General features: G+C 40.9%; 1 protein-coding gene across 1 annotated transcript; it reads right to left on the bottom strand.

The window, feature by feature from the left end:
* Positions 1-877: 877 nt before the first annotated feature.
* Positions 878-19,928, bottom strand: LOC145410107 (putative oxidoreductase YrbE). The gene is made up of 9 exons (XM_080280309.1): positions 19,846-19,928; positions 18,439-18,545; positions 17,509-17,671; positions 13,377-13,524; positions 11,990-12,058; positions 8,329-8,419; positions 6,383-6,606; positions 4,522-4,687; positions 878-1,005 (listed from the first exon to the last, which is right to left on the bottom strand). The coding sequence occupies exons 1-9, from the start codon at positions 19,926-19,928 to the stop codon at positions 878-880; spliced, it is 1,179 nt and encodes a 392-aa protein (XP_080136435.1).
* Positions 19,929-20,536: the final 608 nt, after the last annotated feature.

The following is a 20,536-nucleotide window of genomic DNA, read 5'->3' as shown; positions in this document are numbered from 1 at the left end:
CATTTTTCTATCCACCCATCTAACATTAAATACCTGTAATTTTCTGTCCCATCAGCAGTATTGGGGTCTGGGGCGAGGCTACTCACTCATTACATTTCCGGTTTATTGCTCAGGGTCACATGAAGGCAGTACTACCTCAAATGAGTGGATGATGGATGACCCCCCACCTACCAGTTCCCAATAAATTATTATTCTGCAAAGAGAGAGAGAGAGAGAGAGAGAGAGAGAGAGAGAGAGAGAGAGAGAGAGAGAGAGAGAGAGAGAGAGAGAGAGAGAGAGATAAATAGACAGATATATGCATGCAAAATAACCACAAGAGAAATGAAAGGAGAGACAGTGAGTACTTTCGTAAATTACATCTTCAGACAGAGTGAGATTGAAACGTAAAGGATTGAGGTCTTTTATGCACACCCGCAGCAGGGAGTGGCACACAGAACAAAGGATCACCTGAATTATTACCTGCGGCTTAACTTATGGTCACCTGCAGCAGGGAGTGACACAACAAACGATGACCTGAAAAAAAAAAAAAAAAAAAAACAGCAAGGTACCTATTGTTCTGTGCATCACCCATTTTTAGATTCAAATTTTACGTAACCGCGACTTAGTATTCAAGTTGTGACTGGCCCGGTTCCAGCATTTGAAAAAATGTTGAAAAAGAAAAAAAAGAAATATAAAGTTCCTGAAGTAAAGGATTTAAAAGATAACAGTATAATCGATATTCTTAACCTAACACTAGAACTACTACTACTACAAATTATTATTATTATTACTATTACTATTATTATTATTATTATTATTATTATTATTCCATCTGCGAGTCTTTTATCAGTCCTTCCTCCATTTTCCTCCACAGTCCTCCTCTCTTTGCTCAGTTTTCTCAGTCTTCTCCTCCTGCTTTGTACTTCACCTCTACCATCTTGCCGGTAGCCACAGATTCTTCCAGCGCTGAGGCGATAGTGGAGACTTTAAGCGTGTTCTCCCCGCAAACACTCAAGTCATCCAGGCCTTGAAGAAAATGGGCAGAGGTTAGCTTGCATTTCAACATACATCTTTCTCAGCTTCTTCTTCTTCTTCTTTCTCTCTCTCTCTCTCTCTCTCTCTCTCTCTCACACACACACACACACACACACACACACACACAAGTATATAAACAAGATGATAAAGTTGATGTACTCAAATGTGGATGGAATGGTATCTAAATTACTAGAGATGAATGATTATGTCAGAGAAAATGAACCACATATAATATACCTAACTGAAACAAAATTAACATCAAGGATATCCAATGACATACTAAACTTAGAGGAATACAATATATGGAGAAGAGACAGAAATTTAAAAAAAGGAGGAGGAATTATAATATTAACTAAGAAAAATCTAAAAGTCAAGGAAATAAAACTAGATATACCATCACAAGTAGAACTGATTGCAGTAGAGATCGACACATCTGAAGGTAAAGTAATTGTAGCCAATTTGTACATGCCACCCAGATCAAACACATGGGAAAGAGACGAATATGAGGACCTGGCAGAGAGTACAATTCAGAGTATAAGATCATTGCTACATAAAATGGAAGAGAAATCGGAAAGAATTATACTAACTGGGGACTTCAATACAAATATAAATTGGAATACTCTAGATATAAATAGCCAAGAAAGCTGTTGGGACCAAAAGCTCCTGGATCTCGTACAAGAGTTTTTCTTAACGTAACATGTGAGGGAAACCACCAGAAAAAGAGGACTTGATGTACCTTCAGTGCTAGATCTAATAATTACTAGGCAAGAAAATGATATTGATAGTTTAATATATCACCCTCCACTCGGCAAAAGCGATCATGCAGTACTAAATTATAACTTCAGGATAGCATATGACATAGTAAACAGCAATGACAATTATAAAAAGAGCCTAAACTATAAAAAGGAAAATTATCAAGACCTAAAGAAGTATTTCTTAGAAGTTGATTGGGAAAATGAGCTTAGAGGACAAGATTTAAATGCTGTATATAAAAAATTTTGTGAATTTTATGAAATAGGAGTCCAGACGTACATCCCACAGCACAAAGAAGCAGATAAGAAAATACAGAAATGGTTCAATACAGAATGTAAAAAATCAAAAGAAAGAAGAGATTTGTTGTGGAATAGATACAGAAGACACAATACTGAAAGGGCGTATAATAATTACAAACAGGCAAGAAACGACTATACAAGAATAAGGAGGGAAGCCCAAAAACAGTTTGAGGAGGATATAATAAATAAAAGTAGTGATCAACCAAAGCTGTTTTACAGCTATATCAGAAGCAAAACCAAAGTAAAAGATATAATACAATCCATTTTCGGACGAGGGAATCACTTATACACAAGAGTAAGATATTTGTGAAGCACTAAATAAGAATTTCCAATTAGTTTTTACAGAAGAAAAAAATTTTGAGAGGGACTATGTGGAACACGCATGTCCACACATACTACCAGATATACAAATAGCAGAAAAAGTAATACAGGAGGAGTTAAGTAGATTAGACAGAGGAAAAGCAAGTGGTCCTGATGAAATTTCACGTTGGGTATTACGAGAATGCGCAAAGGAGTTAAGTAAACCATTATTTTTAATTTTCAAGAAATCCTTGAGTCAAGGTAAACTACCTGATATTTGGAAAAAAGCAAATATTGTCCCCTTATTCAAGAAAGGAAATAGACAAAATCCACTCAACTACCGACCAGTATCGCTGACCAGTGTTGTAAGCAAGGTATTAGAAAAACTTATAAGAAAAGCTTGGATAAATCATCTAGAAGAACACAGTATGATAACAGAAAGACAGTTTGGTTTCAGAAAAGGAAAATCATGTGTTACTAATCTGTTGAGCTACTATGACAGAGTAACAAACACAATACAGGAAAGGGAAGGATGGGTGGACAGTATCTATTTAGATTTCAAGAAAGCTTTTGACACAGTACCACACCAAAGACTTTTATGGAAACTGTACCATCAAGGAGGAATTCGAGGCAAACTGTTTTGTTGGATGCAAGACTTTCTCATAAAAAGAGAAATGAGGACAGTACTAAGAGGAAACTACTCATCATGGAAAGAAGTGACTAGTGGAGTACCACAGGGTTCAGTGTTGACACCAATCATGTTTTTAGTGTATATAAATGATATAAACAGTAACACTGGAAATGAGAGCTATCTGAATATGTTTGCAGATGATGCAAAAATACAAAGGAGAATTACTAACACAGACTCTTGTAAAGAGCTACAAGAAGAATTAAATAAACTTCATGAATGGAGTAGTACATGGCAAATGGAATTCAATGTGGACAAGTGTCATGTAATCAAGTTTGGTAAAAGTGGGAAAAGACCTGATTTGGATTATAAGTTAGGAAATAAAACCCTATACACATCAAAAAGAGAGAAAGACCTAGGTGTGATTATCAATAACAGACACTCTCCGGCTGACCACATCAGCGAGGAGGTACTGAACATGTATACACTGCTTGCAAATATGAGAATAGCATTCACATACATAAATGAAGACATGCTAAGAAGGATAATAACATCATTCATTGGACCAACCCTGGAATATGCATCAGTAGTCTGGAGTTCTCATCTCAAAAAGCATATAGACAAGATTGAAAAAGTTCAAAGGGCCGCTACAAGATGGATACCAAGCTTAAGGAACCTAAGCTACGAAGAAAGACTAAATAAACTGAATCTACCAACTTTACAAGAGAGAAGGAAAAGAGGTGACATGATAATGCTATATAAGTGCATATCAGGAAAGGAGAAAATAGACATAAATGATTACTTAACATATGGAGAAGCATCAGCAAGAGGACACTGCAAAAAACTGCAAAAGAAGAGAGGTGATCAAGACGTAAGGAAATTCAGTTTCCCAAACAGAGCAATTGATCAATGGAATGCACTACCGAATGAAATAGTGTGTGCCAAAACAATTCACAAATTTAAGGATATGTACGATAAATATGGTTTAAGACACGGGACAGTACGTGCTTGACTCATTCCTGTAAAGATACAATTAGGTAAGAACAATTAGGTAAGAACACACACACACGTACACACATGCACACACACACATACATACACACACACATACACACATGCACACACATGCACACACACACACACACACACACACACACACACACACACACACACACACACACACACACATGCACACACACACATACATACACACACACATACACACATGCGCACACACACACACACACACACACACACACACACACACACACACACACACACACACACACACACACACACAATCACCCTATCTGTTTGTCAGTCTAGCTACCTATCAATCCATCTACCTATCTATCTATTTATCTATCTAATTTTTTATCTATTAGAACATAAGATGATAGGATTACTGCAGTAGGCCAGCTGTCCCACGTTACGAAGCTCCTACGAGAGTAACTACATTAAGACAAGGATCTATCTATCTATCAAGCAATATCCATCCATCTCTGTTTATCTGTCTATCCATCTCACCCTGAATAACGTCGCAGAAGTGTTCCAATTCATTGATATAACCCTGGTGATAACGCGACGGGAAAGAGTAGAGGAGAGGAGGCTGGCATTGTCCGTGGACTGTGGACGTGACCAGTGGATATGGACGCTCATTGCTGCAGCTGACCATGCCCTTGGGACCGAAGACCTGTACAAAAAGGAGAGATGAAAGAGAGAGTGAGAGAGGGAAAAAAAAATAGAAATATGAGACTGTTGAAGGAGAGAGAGAGAGAGAGAGTCAAAATAAACTTGGCCACCTGCAGTCTCTCAACTTACCCATCCAATGCATTACAGGTAAGGACGGTCATAGAGATGGTCCCAGAAACAGATTTCATAAAGATTGATAGATGGATAGACAAACAGATAAACACAGACAAGAGAGGTAAATTGGATTTGTTCTAACCGGACAAAAGATCCCTAGCCTCTTTCAGCTCTGCTGATGACTAAGTGTAGTCAAACTGGGGAGCTGATTTAACTAGCAGCCAACGAGACTCATTTCTACCTCATAACCGAGGTTAATCGACTTTCATGCAGCCATGACTTAAGTTGCTGAAATGGCCAGTTTCATCAGGGAATATATATATATATATATACACATATAATATATATATATATATATATATATATATATATATATATATATATATATATCATCAGCCGTTTGAGTATCCACTGCAGGACCGGCCTATCCCGATCGAAGTCGGGACGGTACAGCCAATGTATCTTTACCAAGTGGCTTAGGCTGTCTGGCAGAGATTGTATGTAGGGTGAGAAGTGCTTGTAAGTGTAATTGTAGTTTTGGAGAGGCTTTGGATGTGTGTGTAGTCTGTGAATCAAGTGTAATCGACCCGCGCAAGCCGACTGGGTGCAAGCATACTGTACAGTAAGCAACACTGGTTCAACCACAGCACCCCTTGTGCCCGCCAATGCAGTACGTGGCTGGGTGAACACTCCCAAAGTTCATTACCCTGGCGGGGTGCGAACCCTGGTCCACCCGTGTACGAAATGGACACTCTACCACTGTACCACAGAGGCTCCATATATATATATATATATATATATGCACTAGAGCCTTCTTATCCATGGAATTTCCATCCGCGGATTTAAGTTTCCGTGGATCAAACTTCTTTTAATACTGTACTATACACTGTATTTTAAATTGAAATTGGAACGCAACTCGCACTTCTTTTGTAGCTACAGTTAGCATACCCGCACCCACGGGCATTCCCGCCACTCCTCCAGTGTTATTTTAAACACCAATCAGTTCATTACTTACGTCGTCGTCGCCCTTCTTGTGTATACAACTCTACTGTACTTCATTGTGTAAGTGAAAAATGACTCCCAGGAAACAAGTATAGGATAAAAGCAATCCTTCTAAGCCAAAGAGAGAGCGTCAGGTATTATCTGGTGTCCTGTCAGAAGGGTCAGACTAGACTCAGCTTACCTACAATGCCGCCATACATCTTGTCACCTCACCACATTGGCACTGTAGGAAATGCACTTCAATCACCGTCGTCATCATAGAGCAATCATCGTCATCTATACAGCAATTATCATCGTCATACAGCAATTGTCGTCATTGTACGAAGGTTATGAAGCGAACCACACTCTTTTGGTGAGTGTTAACATGTATTCGTAATATTTTAAAGTATGTTTTTATTTTTTCAGAGATCTGCTTAGCGTATGTGGAAATAATACTGTATGTCATTTTGTGATGATGATTCGAGTATCCGCGGAATTCGCCTTATGCGGGAGAGAGAGAGAGAGAGAGAGAGAGATGGATATAGACAGTTAGATAGATAGATTGAGTATGTATAAATAAAATGAGGAAACTCGTTCCTACCTCTATCCTCTGATCATAGCCATAGACAGCATTGCGGCTAAGATCGGTCATGGAGATCGCCCCGGAGGCAAATTTCATGGTGAAGGCAACGGTATCATGGTCGTTAATTGCAGCCACCTCGGGGATGAAGGCGTTGGCGGAGGCAAAGACGTGGGTGGGATACTCACCTAGCACCCAACACACTAAATCTATGTCGTGCACAGCACAGTCATGGAAAATACCCCCTGTGAAGACAAAAAAAAAAAAAAAGCATGTTAGGAAATATGGAATCTGTGATGAATTGTGCAATAAGAGGGAAATATTAGGATGTACAGAATCCATGTCATGAACTGAACACTCACGGTCAATACCCCCTGTGAAGATGAAATGCGCAATATTGGGAAGTACAGGATCTATGCACAATTACACCCTGTCAAGGTGAAAAGAGAAATACTATGAAATATGAAATATGTGTTGTGTACAGCGTAGTCATGGAAAACACCCCCTGTGAAGACGAAAGGAGAACTGTTAGGAAGTACGGAATCCATCTGGTGGCATGAATTCGTGGAAAATACACCCTGTCAAGACGAAAAGAGAAATATCAGGGAAAAGGTAGTATATGTCATGCACACAGCAGTCATGGAAAATACCCTTGTGCAGATGGAAAAAAAGGAAACAAATGAAAAAAAAAAAACTATATCACTCACAGCACAGTCGTGAAAAATAGCCCCCTTAACCCGCGGCGTCCCGTCGACATTCTTTAACGTCCACACGTTTTGTCACTGCCAATCCCGTCGACGTACATAAACGCAAAAAAATTGCAAGGTCCCTAATTTGCAAAATTTTCAATTTTCGCGAGTGATTTTTGGTACGTATATGCGTGACACCTTCCTCTACAAGATGCCAGGCAGGGACAATGCCTTACCTAGCATGACCTCCTCCCCCCCCCTGCATGCCATTGTCTCAGCAATTCACCTGTTATCAGTGACCTGGCCAGTATAGCCATGTCATGCCACGGTACGAAATTCAGGGCCAGAGTGATTCCCCAATCAATGACAATGTGGAGGACAAACTTTACATAGCATTAGAGGAAGAAACAGTTAGAAATGATGATCAGGTAATGTGGCAAAAAAAGGTCAGGTATTAGTGAGTGAAACAATGCTTATAATGCCTATATTACTGCTTGAAAACCAATATACTCTCGTACTACATATAAATTCGTACCAAGTAAATAAATAAATACCGTTTATAAGTGGTGTGAAATAGTTATCCTCCCATAGAACTCGTTTTCTTTGGTGCCAGCTTGATAGAAAACCCAGAAAGGTAAGGAGGTACTCCTACCTGTATCGAGTACTTTAAACCTCAGGTGAGTGATTTCTCTATGAATTTTTGATGTTTCTCACCAAAATCGAAGGTTTGAGCCAAAAAAAAAAAAAAATCCAAAAATGGTCGGGATTGGGAGGAGTCAGTGGTGGAAAAGTGGTCGGGATGGGGCGGGTTAAAGATGAAAAAAGACATATTAGGATGTATGAACTAACAGACGCTTGTCGAATTTCATGTAACCACGACAGTGGGAGTGGCCCAGTTACGTAAAGTGAAAAACAAACCAACTATACAAATTACAAGTGACTGAGGTAATCTTTTGTATTCTGTTTTTCTAAGCATCGTCCATACTGAGTATATGCTAGGGATATATAAAGGAATACTTAACGTGACAAGAGGTGCCAGAGAGGGACACCTTCACACGGTGGCCCCAGTATAATCGAGAGGCTTCTCTGCCCAGTAATACAAACGTCCCTTAGCTCTCTCCTCATCTCCCCAGAAGGATGACCATGGACTACAGAAGGGAAATTTCAGCCTGCAGTTCACTGAGCACACATCCAGATGAATTTGGGGTCACAACAACAACAACAAAAACAACAACAAAATAATAATTATCATCAGCAACAACAACAATAACATCTTACCAGAGACTTTGAGGTATTCGATGCTGGGTAAGGGGGAGTCTCTGGCTACTGTTTTAACTATATGTACCTGCCCCACCACACCCGCCTGGACCTGAGGATAATAAGCAAGACGAACACTTTTGATCAATGCGTATCGAATAAAGGTGGGTCGCTAAACTTACATAAAATATAAATACTTAAATCATTACACAACACTGGTGCTGGAGTGGAGTGCCTTCAAGTGGTGGTATCATCATTGGTTGGTGGAGCTGCCTAGTTATAAAAACGTCCCTTAGGATGGAGGGCAGCTTTGATCTGCAGTCCCCTGGGTTCACATTCAGATGAAGCTAGGGTTGCATCTACTACTGCTACTACTACTACTACCACTGCTACGACAAGTACGATTTCCACTATTATGTCTGATACTACTACAACCAGCAACACAACAACATCAACCACTCATAATAATAATAATAATAATAATAATAATAATAATAATAACAAAACTAATAATAACAATAACAACAACAACAGCAACAACAACAACAACAGTCATCATCATCATCATCATCATCATCATCCGGACCTCCTTCCCACACTAGGGCAGGGTGAGGAATAGCAATATCCAGACACCCTAAATTTGCCCAGTCCAATGGGCCACGCCTCCATTCACTCATCATTCAAGTCCCCGGAATCCTGGCTCTATTGGATACGCCAAAAACATTCATCACGTTCTGTACCTTCAGACAAACGTAACCTATAGAGTCAATCAGGACGCTGCAACGTTAAAAAAGGGTGCCAGATCCCTAACATGCACTTCTCTTCACAATATTCATCCAACCAGCTGGATCTCTTGTCAGGCCCTTAACCATACCAACTTCCAAACCTCTCTTCCTCACACACTCATCAATCATATCCCTCCACCTTCTCCTTGGCCTACCTCGCATCCTCCCTCCTTTATATTCGCTCAGATACACTTTTTTTCATCACTCTATTGTTATCCTTTCTCTCCACACGACCATACCCTCTCAGTACACTCTCTTCGATTCTGGCACTCCACATCTTTCACGAATCACATTATTTCGTATCCTCTCCACTCTCTGTACTCCACATACATTCCTCAGCAGTCCAATCTCCATTGCTCTCACTCTTGCCTTTTTATTTTCATGCCGCACCATAGTCTTACATCCACATGCTAAAGTTGGCACTAACACTCCTTCATGTAAGCCTCGTTCAGCTGCAACACTCAAGCCTCTGTTTCTTATCAAGGCCTTCATTGCACCAGCTACTTTCCTTCCTTGTGTCATTCTACTTTGCACTTCTTTTGCACATTTCCTCTCTTTTCTATCACTGTACCCAGGTATTTGAACGCTCTCACCAATTCCAGTCTCTCTCCATTCACTGTAACATTGCACTGAGAGTCACCTTCTCTCTCAGTAACCATCATTTTACTTTTTTCTACATTTACTGTCAAGGCACGAAGCTCACAGACATTAGCAAAACTCTGCACTAGTCTACCAAGTTCTTGTCCGGTATATACAAGTAGTACTGCATCATCAGCATGCAGCAAATTTGAGATATTCCATCCATCACCATTCATTACCAGCGCCATACCCCTCTCCATTATTCGTGTTTTTACTTCTCTCATCGCCCCATCCAGATAGACATTGAACAACCATGGGGACATCACACAACCTTGTTGCAGTATGCCCACACCGATCGAGAACCATTCACTAAGATGCCCATTAACCCTTACACATGCTTCACTACCATCATAAAAACTCTTGACGGCACCTAGCAGCTTACCATCTACACCATACATGCGCAAAACCTTCCACAATCCTTCTCCGTCTTCTTTGTGGTATGCTTTTTCCAGATGCATGAATGCCATTAACACCTTACAGTCCTTCTCACAAGCCTTCTTCACTATCTGTCTCACTGCAAATATTTGATCCACACATCCTCTGCCACTCCTAAAGCCACCCTGTTCATCACTCACTAGGACTTCTGATACCTCTCTTACTCCCTTTGTAATAATTCTTCCATATACCTTTCCTACCCCACTCAAGGAACTTATGCCACGATAATTCTTGCACCCACTTCGCTCACCTTTATTTTTGTACAGGGGTACAATCACAGCCTTTTTCCACTCTGTTGGTACAGTTTCAGTTATCCATGCCTTCTTACATATCTCCAACAAGCACTTCATTCCACTCTCTCCACTACACTTAATCATCTCTGCACACACCTCATCAATCCCAGTTGTTTTCCCATTTTTCAGGCGCTTCACAGCTCTCTTCACAAGTGCGAGTGTCACATTTCCTGGCACTGCATTCCTTCTCTGCACACCCCTAAAACCGATCATGTTTACAGCCTCTCTGCTCTCTCTATTCCCATCCATCAGGCTTTCAAAACATTCTTTCCCTCTGGTCCTTTCATCATCCCCATGGGTTAATAATCTACCACTTACATCCCACACACCTTCACATTTTTTTTCAGCTTTCACTTCTACATTTCCGCACCACTTTCCAGAATAACTTCCTATTTTCAGAGCAGAGTGCATTCATTTTTCTTCCTACATCATCATTTACCTATCCTTTTTCCTCATCACTGGTCTCTTTACGTGTTTCTTGCTCTAAACATATTCTGTTCATATTTCATTTGAACCCCTGTCCTGTAATCACTCTAGCCACTTCCTCTTTTCCTCCACTGCTCTCTTAACATCTTCATCCCACCATGCTGTACATTTTATCTTTGTTGTTACTCTTGCCACACCACACATCGCTTTGGCATTTCTAACTAAGCTATTCTTATATGCATTCAACAAGCTGTCCAGATTGATTTCATTCCAGTTCACTGATTCTAACTCCTCCACTACTTTGGTCCAGTATTCATCTGCCATTTCTTTGATCCTCAGCTTCTCGACTTTCAGTCTTTCTCCCTGACTGCTCCTCCCTCACCTGGTCCATCTCATGGAATCACTCAGCTTGATTTTGCGTACCACAATCATATGATCTGATAGACCTCCACATCGTCCTCTCACGGTCCTCGTATCAGCAACCATTCCCAGCATCGACCTCTCTACGAGCACGTAATCAATCAGGCTCCTTTCATCACTCTCCCTGTTCCCCCTGTACCATGTATATTTATGTGCATCTTTGTGTTTGAAATACAAGTTAGAAATGCACAGCCTCCTTTCCTGACACATATCCTTCAGTCGCTTCCCATTATCATTTTCTCCTGGTACTCCACTACAACCCATTATATCATCTCAGGACCAGTGCCTACTCTTCCATTCATATCGCCCATTACGATCACTTTATAGCTCCTGGGCATTTTTCCTACCGCCACTACTGTTACTACCACCACCACTGTTACTACTACTACTACTACTACTACTAACACAAATGGAGATAACAGAATAAATCAGCACCTTATGTAACTTCAATCATCAGAAATGTGGTAAATATTAGAGAGAGAGAGAGAGACAGACAGACAGACAGACAGAGACAGACAGACAGACAGACAGACAGATAGACAGACAGAGACAGACAGACAGACAGACAGACAGACAGAAATACTGAAGATATTTTTAGAATAAATGAGGAATCTTACAAATGATTAAAAGGCAGGTAGACAGATAGACAGATAGGCAGAGAGAAAGATAGATATACGTTCATACCTGATTTCTTAACTGCCTGAAGCTAGGGTCGAAGCGGCGATTGAAGGCACACAGGAGTGGCTTGTTGATCTGCCAAGAGAGAGAGAGAGAGAGAGAGAGAGAGAGAGAGAGAGAGAGAGAAAGAGAGAGTTTCCTAATTAGAGAAATGTATATTAGGAGTATACAAATGCAAAGAAACTGTTTCCTACCAGTTTATGTAATATTTGTATAACTGTCTGTTTGTCGACCTACGTAACTGTCTCATTAGACATTATATATATATATATATATATATATATATATATATATATATATATATATATATATATATATATATATATATATATATTTTATGCGAGGAAGAAGGAACCAAAGGCCATGAGCCCGCAGTAACACTTCTCTCCAAGAGAAAAACAAAATACAATATAGAGCCAAATTCAAGATCCGATCATTTTGAGATGCCTGGACACACTGCGTTTGAAAGACTGGAGATCATAGGCAGCAGGAAATACAGACAGAGGGAGACAGTTCCAGAGCTGACCTGTTGCATAAATGAAAGACTGGGAGTAACGGTTAACTCTTGCATTAGAGAGTTGGACAGAAAAGGGATGAGAGTTTGCTGCCAGACGGGTGCTACGCGCCCGTCGTAGAGGTGGAGGAATACAAGCAGACAGTTCAGAGGAGCAGTGACCATTAAAGTAGCGATAGAAAAGAGATAAAGATGCAACAGTGCGGCGAAGAGACAGAGGTTGAAGGGAGTCAGTAAGAGGAGGAGAGTTAATGAGACGAAAAGCCTTTGACTCCACCCTATTGAGAAGAGCTGTATGTGGGGAGCCTCCCCACACATGAGAGTTGTACTCCACACAGGGGCGGATAAAACCCCTGTATAGAGAGAGAGAGAGAGAGAGAGAGAGAGAGAGAGAGAGATCTACAAGCGCTAGTGGACCTTTCGGGCCCATGGCACTTGCTCCTGCGGAGGGCTCTCGCGCTGCTGTAGCTATGGACAAAAAATTCTACGGAGATCCTATGCCGGGCGCAGAGAGCGGCGCTTTTTGGTCAAAATGTGATCACTCATTAAATATAGTAAAAGTTTTTCAATCGTGATGGGACCAAGTTTTTTTTACATCAGCGAATTTTTTGCGATTTTTGTGCCAATTTTGGTGCGATTGAATGTGTAGTTTCGGCTGCCCAAAATACACACACACACACACACACACACACACACACACACAGCTAGTGCTATAGTATATTAGATACCTGTCATGCTATCTATCTATTTCTCCTTCTCTATCCATCCGTATGATGTTACATACCAGTCTACAATGAACATGAAGATAATACAGAAGCACACTGGTCCCTCCCGTCTTCCCCATCTCTCTCTCTCTCTCTCTCTCTCTCTCTCTCTTACCTTCTCAGCCGCCTGGTAGCACGACCTGGTTTCCTCCCAGCTGTCTGCGATGGGCTTCTCACAAAAGACAGACAAATTTGCGTTCAAGGCGCGAATGATGAGGGACTTGTGAAGATACGTTGGTGTAGCGATGATCACACCCTGTAGGCTGTAGATAGATAGATAGATAGATAAAAGGATATGCAGATAGATGGATGGGTGGATAGATAAACATAGATGGATACATGCATACATATCAACGCAAAAGGAGGTGCATATGTGTGGAGGGGAGATGGAAGATAGACGGATAGATAGACAGACAGATAGACGGACAGAGACAGATAGATAAGTCGACAGATAGACTGACTGATTGACTGATAGACTGATAGACTGATTGATAAACGGACAGAACCACATAGGAAGGGGAGGTGAATGTGTATGGAAAGGAGATATACTGAGAAAAAGAGTTAGAGATGTAAGTAGATAGATAGACTGGTACATAAAAATATTGGTAGATAAATACACACACACAGGCAGACAGATAGACAGTTAGATAAACAAACAGGTATACATTTCCGTATCAATAACCCAAGTATCACTATCACTGTTGACACACATATCTGTACAGATTGATGGCTGAGTGGATACATAACCGGCATTTATGTATCATTTATGGTGGACACATTGCACAGTTAATATAATCATCATCATCATCATCATCATCATCATCATCATCATAACAAGAAGCGGTGCCAAGGCACAGCAGACCCGTCCCCGGCCTTCATTTTAGTGCTGACGTATAAACACAACAGGATATCTATCTATCTATCTATTGCCAGACGCCTCAATCCCGTTTGGGGTGGCCACAAACAAATCGCCTCCAAGTCGCCCTGTCCCCCGCCATTTCACTACCCTGCTCCCAACTCACACCCCCCTCTCTCATATACCTCTCCACCCCATCCCTCCATCTCATCCTCGGTCTCCCCCTCCCTCTTCCACCCTCCACCTCACTCGCATACACTCTCTTCGTCAGTCTTTCACCCTCCATCCTCTCCACATGGCCAAACCACCTCAGTGTGTTCCTCACAACGCTTCCTATCACATCCACATCAACACCACAACGCTCCTTTATATCCTCATTCGTCAGCCTGTCTCTCCACGTGACTCCACAAGCTCCTCTTAAATAACTCATTTCCACTGCTCTCACTCTTGACTTGTGTCCTTCCAACAACGTCCAAGCTTCACTTCCGTACGTTAGAGTTGGTATCACAATACTGTCATGTAGTAACTTTTTTACTTCCATGCTCACTTCCCTGTTTCTTATCACTGCTTTCAAGGAACCAGCAACCTTTCTTCCCTGCTGTACCCTTTCAAGCACTTCACCCTCCAAACCTCCATCCTTACTCATCACACTACCCAAATACTTAAACGTACTCACATTTTCCAATTCCTCACCATCCAACCTCGCTATGCATTCACTGACTTCACCTCTCTCAAAGACCATCACTTTACTCTTCCCTACATTCACCTTTAGGTTCCGTTTCTTACACACTCTCTCAAACTCATCCACCAAGCCTTGCAGCTCCCCTTCATCTTCACTCAACAACACAGTATCATCTGCAAACAACAGTACAGGGAGTTTCCAAACACTATCCTCTCTCACCAGGGCCACTCCAACATCCACTACCCTACCTTGTACCTCTTTTATTACCCCATCCATGTACAGATTGAACAACCATGGAGACATGACACATCCCTGTTTCAAACCAACTTTCAAAGAGAAAAATTCACTTAGTTCACCATCCACACGCACTGCAGCCTTAGCACCATCATACATACTCTTCACAGCATTCAACAACTTCCCATCTACTCCATATATTCTTAACACTTTCCACAATCCTTGTCTATCCACCCTGTCATATGCTTTCTCCAAATCCATGAAAGCCGCATACAACTTCTTTCCCTTCTCTAGAAACTTTTCCACTAAAGATCTAAGAATGAATATCTGATCTACACAACCTCTTCCCTTCCTAAAGCCTCCCTGTTCTTCTCCAACTAATTTCTCTGTTCTTTCTCTAACTCTGTCTATAAGTATCCTACCATACACTTTTCCTATTATACTAAGAAGACAAATGCCCCTATGATTACCACACACTTCTTTTTCCCCTTTTCCTTTGTACAAGGGAATAATTATACCTGACTTCCAATCCTCCGGGACTCTACCTTCCTCCCAGGCCAATCTGCACATCTTCCACATCCATTCTACTACTATCTCTCCCCCATGCTTCAGCATCTCACCACACACTCCATCAATTCCTGGGGCTTTCCCCGATTTAACTTTCTTCATTGCTTCCACAACCTCTATCCTACTGATTTCTACCTGTCTTCTCACCTCCCTCCTTCTCCCAGCCATTCCCCAGCCACTTATACTCGCATTACTTCCATCCTCTACGTTCAACAATTCCTTAAAGTGTTCTCTCCATCTGCTCACTTTTTCTCCCTTCTCCACTAGTAATCTACCATGTTTATCTTTCACTCCCCTGCTAACTTCACTTCCACCCTGTCTTACTCTTTTCACTTCTCTCCAGAACATTTTCTTACAGTCCCTCCACTTTACACTCAAATTCCTTCCAAATTCCTCATCCACTCTCTTCTTACTCTCTCTTACTAATCTTTTCACCTCTCTCTTCCTTTCCACATATAACTCTCTCTTCTGCCTCTCAACTTCTTCCACGCCCCTATTTCTCATCCATTCATTGTATGCTTTCTTCTTTTGTGCCACAGCCTGTTTCACCTCTTCAGTCCACCACGCTGTTCCTTGCACCCCCTCCGTCTTCTCTTCCTTCCACACACCACATCACATGCTGCACATATTTCTTCTGTAAATATCTTACACACACCTTCCACGTCTCCCATCTGCTCCAATTCATATTTGCCCAATCGTTCCTCCACTTCTCTCTTATACTCTGCCTTTTTCTCATCCTCTTGTAACCTTTCCACTCTCCTTGCAACTACTCCTTCCTCTTGTCTTTCCCTTCTTCTATTCCTCCATCTTACTTGCATCCTAATTCTGGCCACCACCAAGTAGTGGTCAGAAAGGCCACTCCCCCAACCTCTATAAACTCTTGCATCCAATATACATCTTCGCATCCTTTCATCCACTCACACATAATCAATCATTGCCTTCCTTTCATTCAGTTCACCACCCACCCTTCTCATCACTCGCCATGTATACCTGTGGATCATTTTATGCCTGAAGAGGGTATTGGCTATTACCAACCCCCTCCCAGCACAGACTAGGATATCTAGTAAAAAATGTCGCTTATCAAATATAGAGTAAATCGAGTGAAAACTGACGATTTCATGCCCATATGAATTTTCTTGCCCGACCCACCTGACTAACCTCCCTACCGCTAACTAGGGGGTGACACACCTGATATAATGAGGCATGTAATGAATGCAGATTTGAAAAAATGCACCTTTAGGTTTTGGTTTCATGTCGATATGATGAAATTCAAAGGAGTTATGGAAATTTTTTTTTTTTTTTTTTTTTTTCATTGTTGGGGGTCTACAGCCAGGGCCTTGGCCCAGTTTGGTCCAAAATTTAATCAGCTGATCAGAAGTTCATAGCACAACATCCCTGTAATTTAAGTCAAAATCTCCAGTTTTCGCGTAACGTTAACAGACACAGATATACAAACAGACAAACGAGTGAAAACAATACCTGTCCCGAGCTCCTCCGGGGCGGGGACGGGTAATAATAATAATAATAATAATAGTAATATAATAATAATAGTAATAGTAATATAATAATAATAATAATAATAATAATAATAATAATAATTATTATTATTATGATAATGATAACTCCGCTACTACTACTACCATGTAGCCTACTACGACTACGGCGACAACGAATACCCTTACTACTACTACTACTACTACCGTACCACCACCACCAACACCACCACCACCACTACTACAGCTGGTACTGCTGTTGCTGCACTATTACTACTGCTGCTACTGCTCTATTACTACTGCTGCAGCTACTATGCTGCTTTACTGTTTCTCCTCTTCCTCCTTCTCCAGTTCCTCCTCCACCTCCTCCTACTGTACTACTACTACTACTGCCACCACCTTCACACCTACTCACTCGGGGTCGTCAAACACCTTCTTATCTTCTTCAGGAGAGAGCAGCATTTCATCAGGTAACCTCCACTCCTCCTGCGCCCTCTTCAGCTTCTCCCTGTCCGCCTCTATTATGTACCTAAGGCGAAGGCGGGAGTTCTTCATGATGTTGCTTAGGTGGATCGACCCTGTGGGGTAGATATAGGGGTGACTTTTACTCTCTCTCTCTCTCTCTCTCTCTCTCTTTGTGTATATATATATATATATATATATATATATATATATATATCAACTTGCCTGTTTTTTTCTTTCGTTCATTCTTTTCTCATTTCGGTATGCACCAAGAGCTCTATTACAGATACCAACTTCTTGCGCATCTCTCTCTCTCTCTCTCTCTTTATATATATATATATATATATATATATATATATATATATATATATATATATATATATATATATATATATCAACTTGCCTGATTTTTTCTTCCGTTCATTCATTTGCCATTTCGGTATGCACCATGAGCTCTTTTACAGATACTAACTTCTCCTTGCAGCATCTCTCTCTCTCTCTCCCTCCCTCCCTCTCTCTCTCTCTCTCTCTCTCTCTCTCTCTCTCTCTCTCACGCGCGCGCGAAGACATGTATACAATTCCTATAATACGAAAAAATATATTAATTGCGGAATTATGACGTCAATAAAATCAGTTATTGTAATAACGCAGTGATAATAGATAACAATGCGGGGAAGGAAGGAATAATAATAATACAGCAGGATGCGTAAGAGATAAGTATATGAATAAAGTTTTGAAGAGAAACCAACAGTTAGACTCACACACACACACACACACACACACACACACACACACACACACACACACACACACACTAATATACAAATAAATAACAGAAACTATGAAAAGTCTATTCCAAAATAAGACAAGGGTATCAACTAACCCGCTCTTCCCAGTGCAAAGAGAGCCACACTGACTACCTTCAGCTCCTCTGGTACTCCTGAGTTGTGCTTCTTGCTTTGTGCTTCTAGCCCAGCTTTTACCAGGTACCTGGAAGAAGGGTGGTGGTGAGAGAGAGAGAGAGAGAGAGAGAGAGAGAGAGAGAGAGAGAGAGAGAGAGAGAGAGTTACATACGGTATACGCAATTCTATGTAGTTTATCCGGCATTAAGGATTTCTTCATCTAAGAGTAAGTCTAGGTACCTAAGAGTGTTCATACTGTCAGCATGAACATTCTTATGGTGGAGACAACCCTGGTATTGTTCCCTTTAATGCGATGTTCTTTTAGATTACACTAGGTGCTAGGATTTGCCTGCGAAATTTGTGACTCTTTATTATTACTTGATCTGAAACAGTAAGAGAGTTTATATGGCAAGGCTTGTGTTTATCCGGGTAGCTCCACTGGCCCCATATATCAAGGCAACCACGTGAGGGTAAGAGCCTTTTTAAATACTAAACCTTAATATATGCGAGATTAGTCAAGGTCGGAGTTAAATCGGGCAGAGCCACCGGCAGGCTATACCGGTGCCACCACGTGATGGTGATATATATATATATATATATATATATATATATATATATATATATATATAAGTAAAAGAGGCTATCTGTCGAGGTCAGTGCTAAACCGGATCTAACCGAACACTGTAGCTGATAATAAGTTGTCTTATCTTCAGAGAGAGAGAGAGAGAGAGAGAGAGAGAGAGAATCATAAAATATTTGCATATATACACATAAACTTGTATACATACATACATTTTATATATAAAAACATATACATTTATATATAAATACATACATACAGAGAGCCTACATAGAGAATATACATACGTACACACGATTTAAACAAAAAAGTATCGGTGCACATTTGACCCAAAACATTTTGACGCAGGACGATGGAGTCCACAAATGTTTGATTATATTTTTTTCTCCTCTTGTCAAACATGCCTACATAAGTATGTCATAGACAGGTTTCATGTAACAATTTATGGCTGATATTTTTACTGGATGCATATTCAGATGATAATCAATTATTTTTCCCAGTACAACACAAACTATATTAATTATTTCAGGTAACATCGTACCTCTCCTGCGCGATACTTTTATTTTTACCGTGTGCACATATATACATACATAAATACCTACATACATACATCAAAACATACATAGGCTACATAAGAATACGTTTATATACAGATGAAAAAATAGGGGCTGAGAGAGAGAGAGAGAGAGAGAGAGAGAGAGAGAGACTAATATTCACTTAGAGAGAGAAAAAAAGTCTTCGATACTGAGCCATATGATGACATTATCACCGGAATTCAGTGCCAGTCACGAAGAAGTGCTCTACTCACTCCTTATGTCTAAAGTCTGTGTCATGGTACTGTTGTTTTCCCAGGACGTACGGCGACTCTGTGGCGAACTTCACCGTGGCCATTGCTGTGTGAGATAGTGAGAAAGTGCGTTAGAGAAAGTGAGAGTTTGGGGGAGAGAAGGGAGGGTGGATAGGAGGGTGGGGAAATAAATGGATGGATAGAAGACAGACAGAAAGACTGGACAGATGAATAGACAGATACAGAGACTAGATAGAGGGATAGACAGATAGAGACAAGTACAGATAAGTAGGCGGTGGCTTAATCGGTAGAGAGGTGGCCTGCAGTCCTAACGGACCCAGGTTCAAATCCCCGCTGGGTCAGGGAACAATTTAAGGATTTGAATTACATTAAATCAGATTTTACTGATCTACCAAAAGACCCGCCGACATGTAAAAATTCCCCCGCTAATACCAATACACCAGTCCTGTATGAAACAGCCCTAGCATGTATTCAATATGGACGGTGAGTATCAGCGCCGACGTGGTGACATGTAGAGGTGTATGGTGTGTAGGAGGACTCCTGGGCCTTGATAGCAGGCTGTGAAGCCTAGGCCCAGAGTCGGACACACACACACACACACAAAATAAAAAAAAAATAAAAAAAGCAGATAGAGAAGCAGATGGACACAAAAGACCACGCAGACCTTACTGTCCGGGAGACACAGATAAAT

Source organism: Coenobita brevimanus, chromosome 84 (assembly GCF_032717465.1).
Source record: "Coenobita brevimanus isolate Jiangsu-jjx chromosome 84, ASM3271746v2, whole genome shotgun sequence".
Lineage (NCBI taxonomy): Eukaryota > Metazoa > Arthropoda > Malacostraca > Decapoda > Coenobitidae > Coenobita > Coenobita brevimanus.
This window is presented reverse-complemented; position numbering and strand designations above follow the sequence as displayed.